At 37.2% G+C, this 11,694-nt stretch overlaps 1 protein-coding gene across 34 annotated transcripts in view; it reads left to right on the forward strand.

The window, feature by feature from the left end:
• Positions 1–11,694, forward strand: part of RASGEF1B (RasGEF domain family member 1B) — a 655,029-nt gene that overhangs the window by 641,166 nt on the left and 2,169 nt on the right. For all 34 annotated transcript variants that reach the window (XM_078366979.1, XM_078366986.1, XM_078366987.1 and 31 more), the window contains 4 exons: positions 859–954; positions 6,360–6,455; positions 7,094–7,217; positions 8,961–9,033. In XM_078366979.1, the coding sequence (XP_078223105.1) occupies positions 859–954; positions 6,360–6,455; positions 7,094–7,217; positions 8,961–9,033 (389 nt within the window). The remainder of the gene's footprint in view (positions 1–858; positions 955–6,359; positions 6,456–7,093; positions 7,218–8,960; positions 9,034–11,694) is intronic.

Raw genomic sequence — 11,694 nt, forward strand, 5'->3', positions numbered from 1 at the left:
CTGAGGCAGGAGGATCACCTGAGCTCAGGAGTTCAAGACCAGCCTGGGCAACATGGCAAAACCCCATCTCTATGAAAATACAAAAAAATTAGTCAGGCGTGGTGGCACATGCCTGTAGTCCCAGCTACTTGCAGGGCTGAGGCAGGAGAATTACTTGAGGCTGGAAGGTGGAAGCTGCAGTGAGCCAAGATCACACCACTGCACTACAGCCTGGGTGACAAAGTGAGACCCTGTCTCAAAAAAAAAACAAAATTGTATACAAGAATTTGTGTATTTGAATCACATTCATCTCAGCACTACTTCGGTGTGTCAGTGCTTTGAATCACTAGCTTTGGAGATAATAAGGAAGTGTACTTTCCCAAATTTTCTCCCAAATTGGAAATTATCATTATATATATTATATATGAGCTATTCATACTACCTAATTCATTTATTTTCCTTCTTGCAAACCTGTGTGCTTCGATTTTTTTGTGTATGATTTGTCACTACAGAGGGTTGGGTCACCATACATGGCTAACCATCAACGGGCCCCTTGACCTTCAGATGCAACCAGGAAATGTTTCTGATGCTGGTGTTTGACTCTTATAAGTTTTACATCTAAGCTCAACAATTAGCCTAGAAGAATGTGGTTTAGGTTTAACATTAATGAAGCTGACATCAGCTTGCATAATTACACCAAAACTCAGGAAAGAAAACACTTGTGTAATGTGTGTCATTTGCATTTGTGTATATGAGAAGGATAAATCATATTCCTACTGAGTTTCCTAACTTATTTTGAATTTTATATACAGCTAAATGTGTGATACAGAAGTTTACAATAAATAAAGAAGTTAATATTCTTCTCTCTTTTATCTGTAGCATCAGATGGACCCTTCAAGCAATTTCTATAATTATCGAACGGCTCTTCGTGGAGCCGCCCAAAGGTCTTTAACTGCTCATAGTAGCAGAGAAAAGGTATGCACTTAAGGTAGTGTCTTTCTTATGGTAGAGTTGCTGTGTTTTATGGTGAAATGCTGTGTGAACTATACGGAAGGAAGTTTTTTTACTTGTTGAGATTTAAGAGAGAGACATGTATATTCTAGATATGATAACACTTGCCACACAGAGGAGAATGCTACCAGAAAGTTTGTTAGACTGGATATTGCTGTCTTATTATTACAATACTTAAATAATTACTCTGTAGTGCCTCTTAATTGTGTTTCAAGCAATACATTAAGTCATATGTTAAGATGACTAATAGCATTAGAGAGTAATTTAGTTTAATGGAAAATAGACATTTCAGCTCTGCAAGGTAGCTGACTTAATGTAACCTTTTCTCTTAAAAGAATTAGCTTACCTCCCATGGTTAAGTCATTTATTTTCAGAAAGTAGGTTAGTTGCTATAGCATTAGGCGTGCAGTTACTAATTGGATTACGGGGGTAGCAGAAAAAGTACAGGGGTAATGTCTGAGAAATTAATGGTCCTTTCTCACTCTATCCTGCTCTTAAACAAGTTAGTACCATCTTGCATCTACCATATTCTTGATTCTGAGGGTTGTTTCTTGGCACTTTTTTTTGTCAAATTTCCTTACAGAGGAAGGATAAGCTGTTTCAACATCTGTCATGTTATTTGAGAAGTGAATACTTGGTTATGGTAACTGGGTTGATGAAGGTTGCTTGATGGAGGTTATTTTTGGTTTAGATTCCATCCATCTTTTAACTTAAACTATATCTTCCACAAATAAAATAAAATGAGGTAAAAAAACATTTCACAGCTTCCCAATCACTTCCCCTGAAAAAGCTTCAGCCTCAATGATCTAAAGAAAAATAAACACAAAACCCCACCTTCAGCAAATGCTAGTGTGGTTTTCAATCAGATTTGAAATAGCGGTTCTAATAATGTTTGAGGGATATTGTAAATACTTCAACTTTTTTTCTTTAAATAAAGAAACTTACAGGATCAGAGAGGGTATGAAGCAGAGGTGATAGTCTTACTGTAGCCGTATAGCGTTTGCCAGCTTTTAAGTTTTACTTGCCCAATCCCAGTACTTTTGTGATTAGACTGAGAAAAAAATCTAATACGAGGTCTTTAAAGCTTCAGACAATGAGCACATGTGGGAGGATCGCAGCACACTGATGAGTAAGTCCACTGAAGGGGCTGTACGTGGCCTCATTCCCCTTCTCTGTGATGCAGAGCAGGCAAGGCTTTCTCTGCATGGGCTTCAAGTGAGGGCTTGGTGGGCTCTGCCTCAGTGAGGAGGCTGTGCAGTCATATCTGTGAGTAGGGAGCTGCACCGTTGGCCAAAGAAATTTTTAAGTGCAACCCCTCCAAAATATCTCAGTTGTGGAATTCCAAGATTTTTTTTTTCTAGAAAAAGTCCCAAGTATTCACCCTTTACATCATTTAATAAATTGTATCTGCTTTAGTTTAGTTTTGTTTTAAACAGATTCTACATGAACATATAAATTTTCTTCTGTAGTTCATAAAACAAATGAAATCACAACCATTCAATTATTAAAAAGTCAAGAAACAATAGATGCTGGTGAGGCTGTGGAGAAAAAGAAATACTTTTACACTATTGGTGGGAATGTAAATAAGTTCAACATAATTACATAATTGTGGAAGACAGTGTGGCTATTTCTCAACGATCTAGATTTAGAAATACTATTTGACTCAGCAATCTCATTACTGAGTATCTACCCAAAGGGATATAAATCATTCTGCTATAAAGACACATGCCCATATATGTTTACTGTAGCAGTATTTACAATAGCAAACACATGGAACCAGTTGAAATGCCCATCAATAATAGACTGAATAAAGAAAATGTGGTACATATATACCATGGAATACTATGCAGCCATAAAATGGAATGAGATCATGTCCTTTGCGGGAACATGGATGAAGCTAGAAGCCATCATCCTCAGCAAACTAGCACAGGAATGGAAAACCAAACACCACATGTTCTCACTTATAAGTGGGAGCTGAACAATGAGAACACATGGACACAGGGAGGAGAACAGCACATAACTGTGGCCAGTAGGAGGCTGAGGGAAAGAGGAGGGAGAGCATTAGGATAAATACCTAATGCAGATGGGGTTTAAAACCTAGATGACGGGTTGATAGGTGCAGCAAACCACCATGACACATGTATACCTATGTAACCAACCTGCACATTTTGTACATGTATCCCGGAACTTAAAGTAAAATAAAAAAAAAAAAAATCACAGCTATTTTAAAAAAAGCCATCTCTTTATGCAGTTGGTCTCAAAGGCTAAGAATGAAAGCATTTCTAGTTAAATCCATCTTTTATTCGAGAAAATTGAGATTCTTTTTTCTCTTTCAAGTTAAAGGAGGACTTACTTTATTCCAAAGTAATTTACTATTTTGCAGGGTTGCTGGCTACCTAACTAGAGTAATAGAATCTTTGGTATTCTTTTAAATCTCAAGTTGTGTGGTCAAAGTGGCACAACTCTGGGTACCTAATATAGAACAAATCAAATATGTTTTCCACACAGCAGTGCTTAAATGTTCTTTAAATAGCTGGGGGTTTTTTTGTGGGTACTCGTGTCTCCAGATTTTTAACCATTCCTCATATGATTACATGGCTTTCAATCCTCTTGCCATTTCAGTTCTGCTCCTGTGAACTTACTCGGTCCTGTTTACCAGCATTCAATTCTAGGTGTGGGACTGGTAAAACCCTTATGGTATGGTAGCTGGGTTTCCAAATTAAGAATATTTTGAAAGGAAATTCGAAAATATTATTACTTGAGGAGTTCTCTCCCACTAAAAACATCATTGACAAGATCTTCAGGAAAATAAACTTCTGTTTTCTCCTACTAATAATGTGTACATTCACTTAGCTCATGAAAATTTGAAGTCCTTAAAATCTGATTTTTCACCATATTAGATTTGTATAGGGGCTACAGATCTGAAGGCAGTTATCCATGAATAAATGACAAGTTGAAACTTGTGAGACTTCTTTCTTGCATATGGGCATAAGGAACAGAACAGTAAACACAATATTTTAGAAGTTATAACTAAGTAAGATTATTTTATTTCTATTTCAATGAACGAGTGATTGAGATAGTCAATAGTGGAGCATCTTGCAGGCACCCTGAATGCAAAAATCATGTAAGGTATCCCTCTGCCACCTAGAATTTATAATCCAGCTCTAGGCACATGGTGTGATTTTATGAGAAGTTTAAATATCAGTAAGAAACACCACATGATCTCACAGCTCAGCACCAAAGAATGGAATACAGAAATAAAGTTCTTGTTTAAAAGCTGCTACAATATACAGATATTACATCTTGATTATAATTTTCTATTTCCCTGGGGCTGTCTTATGATGATGTATCCTTATTATCCTACAAGTGCATATTCACCTTGGATACAGTAGCACGGAGGCAGACGTAGATAGTATGGAGATGAATGAGTATGGCTGTCTTCCAGTAAAGCTCTATGGCCGCTGTCATTTGAATTTCATATAATTTTCATGCATCTTGAAATACTTTTTAGACTTTTTAGCTACTTACGAATGTAAAATGTGTAGTTCCTAGGTCATAAAACAGGGGCCTGAGGGCCACAGTTTGCCAGCTCCTAGCTTCTACCACCAGTAAATTCTGAAGCCAAATTTTTTGCTGTTGTCTGGCAGCATCCAAAGTCCAGCATTCCCATTCACAAATAGTCTTTCACGGAGGCAAGGTTCAATTGTACTTTTATTATTGTTACTATGCTGTTTAGTTCTAACATAATGGAAAATAGACAATCATATTAGAAGGACAGGTAATAAGATCTTTACTAATGTGCCTTTAGAGACTTTCAAAGATAATAAATGATTAAAAGTATATTTACGTGAGGTGTAGAAACTGAAGATGCATTTTGGTTGTTTTCAGAAATCAATGAAATGAAAGTAATCAAAACTTGTTTTTTAAACGACTTTGGGGAAAATCTGATTTTTCCCTTAGAAGGGAATAGGTACTTAATATTTTTGTTTGGGAGCCCAAATGTATGATTTCCTGTTCACTTTATATAGAAGTGTACCACCTGAGTCATAAGCTTAGGAAACTTCAAAGATCTGACCTTGGGAAAACAAGATAGGCACACGATCAGTGTTTAGTGCATTTTTACATTGTAGGAAATTTAGAGTCTTCAAAAATATGCTGAAATTTGAGAGAAAATGAAAATTACTGTATGTAAGCCTTTATCTCTGTTTCTTATGGGTTTAGTATGATTTGGGGTACTTACTGAGAGATTATTCCTTTAGGTTAATTAATTAAATGCCATCTCATCAAGCCAAAGAATTCAGATGGGAAAGTATTTTTAAAGGTTTATTGTTTTTAAACAACCATTAATTTTAATTTATACATTCATATTTCCTCCTTCACCTAGGGCACATTTGTCTCAAAACATATTGTGCAAGGTACTTCTTAGGTGATTTCCCATGAGAGCAGGTGCTAACTTGTTCTGTCATACACAGGACAGGTTTACAGTAGAAAGTTTGTAGCAACTATTCTAAAACCTTGAGCTCTCACATTATCTTGAGGAACATCTTCAAGAATAAATAAAATATCCATCTAAAAAGAAGTTTATCTTAAATGTAGACATGTAATAATAAGTAGTACAGCTTCTAGCAGGGAGATAGGTCATGCATCTTAAAATACTGGTACATGGATGGGCTTGGTGGCTCATGCCTGTAATCTGGGCACTTTGGGAGGTGAGATGAGGATTGCTTGACCCCAGGAGTTCAAGACTAGCCTGGGCAACATAATGAGACTCTTTCTCTACAGAAAATTTAAAAAAATTAGCTGGGTGTGGTGGTACATGTCTGTAGTCCCAGCTGCTTAGGCTGAGACTAGAGGATCACTTGAGCCCAAGAGTTCAAGGCTCCAGTGAGGCGTAATTGCACCAACGCCCTCCAACCAGGGTGACAGAGCAAGACCTTGTCTCTAAAAAAATAAAAATTGGTGCCTGCAGTGATAGATATTCCATAACATTTTGCTGAGGGGTTGCTAAATGAAGGCCAGAGTTCTTTTAGGTATATTTTTTCTTTTATAAGAGCTAGAGCTTTCAGATTTTATTGCATACTACTGCATTAAGAAAAATTAAGAAAAATTGTAATAGAAGTACTAACCTATTCACTTCTCAATGAATACTTGTCCTTGCTGTCCTTTGGTTAAAAATAGCAGTTGTATTGTAAGCAAAATAATGTAAGGGAAGAAACTGCAGTTGTGTAAGAAACAAAACACTGACCCTTAATTATTTGTGGCCTATCGTATAATCAGAAGTTAATGTTGTTCATTTATCTCATGTATTCTTTTATGTGAGGCTAAATATTTGTTTGCACAGACAAACCAGTATCTTTTGTTTCCTCTAGATTGTGATACCATTCTTCAGTCTCTTAATCAAAGATATTTATTTCCTCAATGAGGGTTGTGCCAACCGCCTTCCCAATGGCCATGTCAATTTTGAGGTGAGTGTGATAAAGTAGGATACAAAAATTCGAGCACAAGGATGGGGCAGCTTTTCCAACACTGCATTCCAGGCCAGGCAGCCAAAGCCAGTTCTGCAGTTTCAGTACAAATTATCTATTTTTATATTATTTTGCAGGAAATTAACAATAGCAAGTAGAAGAGAACAGCTGCACCATTATGATGATGATTATTACTATTTGGGGGAATTTGAGTAAATATTTATACCTCACAAATATACTTTTATTAAATTTAAAAAAACATATAATTCAGAAGATTAAATACCAGAAAGGAACTGGCTGCAGTGACTCACCCTGTATACCAGTGCTTGAGGCCAGGAGTTTGAAACCAGCCTGGGTAATAGTGAGACCCTATCTCTACAAAAAATTGAAATATTAGCTAGTTGTGGTGGTTTGCACCTGTAGTCCCTGCTGCTTGGGAGGCTAAGGCTGGAGGACTGCTTGAGCCCAGGAGTTTGAGGTTGCAGTGAGCTATATTCCAGCTTTGGTGACAGAATGAAACACTGTCTCTTTACGGAAAAAAAAAAAAAAAAAGGAATCATTTCAAATGAAATTGCCTCTCCCAAGTTCATAATTTTTTTATGATCACCTTTATATTCTTCTTTATAATTACCTTCCAGAAATTTTGGGAACTGGCCAAACAAGTGAGTGAATTTATGACATGGAAACAAGTGGAGTGTCCATTTGAGAGAGACCGGAAGATCTTGCAGTATCTACTCACAGTACCAGTCTTCAGTGAAGATGGTAAGGCCATTCAATGGGAGCTACCATTAACATCCCCAAATCCTTTATTTAGGAAATTAGTATAGAAATACTTGGTTACTCATATATTAATTAGGCCTGTTCTCCGATCTGTTCCATGTTAAGAATTTTCTATTTCACAGAAAATGTATGATTTGTCCCTAAAATATTTGTACTTAATATTCACCTATGAACAGTATGTTTCTGTGTTTAAGCATTCTTTATAATACCACATCTACAAAGTTATGGGCACAAATGGGGTTATCAAAGATTTTTTTTTTTCTTGTTTGGGCTTACTTGAATAGACAAGGTATTTTGTGTTATGTTGATAGTCAATGTAATTTGAAGAAAAAAAAAAACAAAGATAGTAAATTGCTATACCCTGCTGTTGAAAAAAGTACTGGAACGTTTTGACCTGTTAAAACAGTAGGGAGTTGAAGCAGAAAAAGTGATTGAATAGATACAGAAAAAAATCATCAGAAGTCTCCTCATAAAATAGATTTTGATTTATAATATATCCTAATATTATAGAAATTAATAGCACCTATTAACAATTTCTCATAGTAGATTGATAGTGTTTACAATAATGACTGAAGAACTTTTTTTTTTGAGACAGCAACTCACTCTGTCACCCAGGCTGGAATGCAATGGCACAATCACAGCTCGCTGCAGCCTAAACGTCCTGGGCTCAAGTAGTCCTCCCACTTTAGCCTTCCAGATAGCTGGGAGTACAGGCATGCACCACCATGCTCAGTTGATTTTTTTTTTTCTTTTTTTGAGATGGAGTTTTGCCCTTGTTGCCCAGGCTTGGAGTGCAATGGTGCAATCTCAGCTCACCACAACCTCCACACCCCCGGGGTCAAGTGATTCTCCTGCCTCAGCCTCCCAAGTAGCTGGGATTACAAGTGCATGTCACCATGCCCAGCTAATTTTGTACTTTTAGTAGAGATGGGGTTTCCCCATGTTGGTCAGGCTGGTCTCCAACTCCTGACCTCAGGTGATCTGCTTGCCTTGGCCTCCCAAAGTGCTGGAATCACAGGCATGAGCCACAGTGCTTGGCCTTTTTTTTTTTTTAATGTCTTGTAGAGACAGGGTTTCACCATGTTTCCCAGGCTGGTCTCCAACTACTGGGCTCATGCAGTTTGCCCAACTTAGCCTCTCAAAGTGCTGAGATTATGCCACTACACCCAGCCAGGAGGACATTTTGAATTTATATCACCTATGCCAGAGGGGATTTGATTGTTTTTAATCTCTGTGTAAAAAGGATTAATAACAAACATTTGAATTTTTAAATGAAGAGTCTTTCTGCTTTAAATAGGAAGGAAAATATTAGAATGATAGAAAATTGGCCTAGAGAACCTGGCTTTTTACCCAGTAAAGGGTTTAAAAAACAAAAGAGCAAAACAACTCAGACTATCAGGAAACAACTCCCACCCCTTTCTTTGTAAAGAACATAAGTCTGAGTGTATGATAGTATCATATTACTTGCATTTTATAAGCTCTTTTTGCCTCATACATTCTTAGGTAATTAAGTGCCTTTTAGCCTAAAAGCCCTTGGGATTTCATTGAGATAGTCCATCAGAGGCAAAGTGATATTCTGTGTTAAAGCTTCTTGGTCATGATTTGATATTTTGAAAAGTATTTTGCTATGGGGTTTGGCTCAAGTTGAACAAGGGATGGATGGTGGTAGATAATATGTCAGGAGAAAGCTTTAATGTTAATGCACTTTCTTTTGGTTGATTGTAGCTCTCTACTTGGCTTCTTATGAAAGTGAAGGACCTGAAAATCATATAGAGAAAGACAGATGGAAGTCTTTAAGGTGGGTCTCGTTCTTCTCATTGCTGCCCAAGTCTGAAGGAAATTGGCTTTACTTGAAGAAAGCCACATGCGTTATATGGAAAGCCGCTGTCATCTGTTCCAAGTCCTCTGTACTTCATCTCTTGTACACCAAATCTTTGTGGCTCAGAATTCTCACTACCGTCATTCTGCTTTATTGCCTTTCATTTTTTATACTGGCAGATATATAGTGACTGTTCTTTTTCTCTCCCATTATTTAATAGAATAAGGAACTGAACCATAGTATGGTTAAAAAAAATGCATTAAAATAAAAGAAGCACCGGTAGGCTTTATATAGTTAGTTGGGTTTGCCACCTTCCAGGTGGATCTCAGTCCCCTCTTTGAGAGAGTTGGGACTTTAAACATGATCTAGAGATTTTTCAGATTTACAACTTTTGCTATTCTATGAGTATTTTTGAACAAAACTAGAATAGGATTAGATTTGTATTTTAAGCATTTGAGATACTTTAATAGGCAAAAAGCAGCCCAAGAAATAGTATAATACAATCAAAATTGTTAACAAGGTATTTTTAATGAGAAATGCGGAATGTATACCTTTTTGTTCTGGGGTTTGCAAGCACATTTTTCTCTTCCTTTTATGGTCCAAGAATCATTTGAGACCCTTCATTATACTTGATATTAGGCTAGATTTTACAAACCAGGATATCTGAGATATGCTTGGTTTTGTGTGGTTGGGTTTGTTTCAGAGGAAAGCTTAGGCCTTCTTTGTACCTTCCCATGATGAGGGATAAGGTATAAAGGCATTGGAATTCTTATCATTAGGACATCATGGTTATTGGTAAAGGACTGAAGATGTTTCTTGTGTCCCCAGACAAACATAAAGAAGGTTTGGCCGACGCCTAGAGCCATGGGAATGTAACGGGTTTGTTGGGCTGATGCATATAATATATTCCTACATATACAGGCTGATGCCTAATTATATGAATAAAATAGATAATTTTGTGCCTAGCAGTGGCACATTTCAATTAAAATTTTCTATTACTTTGTGTTCGTATTAAAATATTTCACTGTGCTATTTCATATTATTCATGTGCAAAACACGAGCTGAGCTCAGAATGCGTATCTTGCTCTATAAAGGACTTGAGAATTACTCCTTTTAGTTATCCTTTTTTTATATATTTTGCCTTCCATATGTCTTCTTTTTAATCCTTTATATATTTTTAAAAACATTAAGTTTTGTGGGGCCCCTGGGTGTATAACTTAGCTTTGTTACTTTTCTTGCAGATTTTTTTAAAAATTGGTAAGCAGACAGATTGGCTACAAGTAAATGATATCTGGTGTCGAATAACTGCATTACCTGTGGTCTCCAGACATTTTAAATTAATTCATTACCTACCAACAAAATTATTTTCTAGTTCTTGTTATTTTATGACATTATTATTAAGTAGTGATTAGATTGGAAAGGTTCATAGGTCAGAGGTTTGACATTAAAAGCTAAACATTGAATTATATAATATCTTCCCACATCTGTACTGTTAACATAATATATGCTCTCCTCAGTGTCTTCTCCACCACCAGCTGCTTGCATCTTCTGCTGCCAATGTGTTCCTCACAATGTCCAGCTACTTGTGTGTCTGCCTGCTAGGGTCTCGGGTTTTTACAGGCCCAGGGTGGGGGTGTGGTGGTCCAGGGTGGTGTTGGGAAATGCAACATTTGGGCAGGAAATGCCTGTCTAGGTCCTTGGGGGTGGAGCCCTAGCCAGGGACCTGCCTTTCTCTACCCAGCACTTCCTTCCCTCATTCCATATTATTTAAAGGGACTATGCTCTTCCTCCCCAGCACTCCCGTATCAGTTGGTTGAAATGAAAGTTATATTCCTTGGTATAAAACACAGTTTCCACGTTAAAATTGTTTTTTAAGGAGTCTTGAAGAATAGCTTCCATCGCTGTTGGTGTTCAAGCCACACACTCTGCCTTTTCCATATCCTGTTTGTTCTCATGGCCCAGCTCCAATGCCTCCCCCATCCCTGGCCTGTTTTTTCCCTAGAAAGAATTTCTCCAGAACTCATACACTCAGGAGGCAATCTTCTTCTCTGTTACCAGCCATGTGGTTTGTGTAGTATTTGTGGTTCTTTTCCCGATTGCTGAGTAAGCCCCTTGAGGGCAAGCACAGGTCCTTCCCCTAATGTTTGCCCCAGCTCTGGACACAGTGTCTTGCTCTCCAGCCCATGCTCCTGTAGTGTCATTGAATGGTACTGGGTTACTGCAGGTGTTGGCCAAGGCATAGCAACCACAAAGAAGTTAAAACAAAATCAAACAGCCTATTATAATTTACAAGATACATATGTTAAGTGGGTACTAAGATGAAGCATAATCATCCCTTAGCATTCATGGGGGATTGGTTCCAGGACCTCCTGCAGATACCAAAATCTGAGGATGCTCAAGTCCCTGGTATAACAAAATGGAACTTTTTGTTGCTGTTGTTTTAAGAAATATTCTTTTCGTATGGCCATCAATCTTACTGAGTCAATACAACATGACCAGTTAGGGTAAATTCAAAATAACAAATAAATAGATAGATAGTACTTAAATATAACCATACACATCCTCCCTTATATTTTAAATCATCTCTAGATTACTTATAATACCTAATATAACGTAAATGCTATGTAAATAGTTGTCATA

Source organism: Callithrix jacchus, chromosome 3 (assembly GCF_049354715.1).
Source record: "Callithrix jacchus isolate 240 chromosome 3, calJac240_pri, whole genome shotgun sequence".
NCBI classification, from domain to species: domain Eukaryota; kingdom Metazoa; phylum Chordata; class Mammalia; order Primates; family Cebidae; genus Callithrix; species Callithrix jacchus.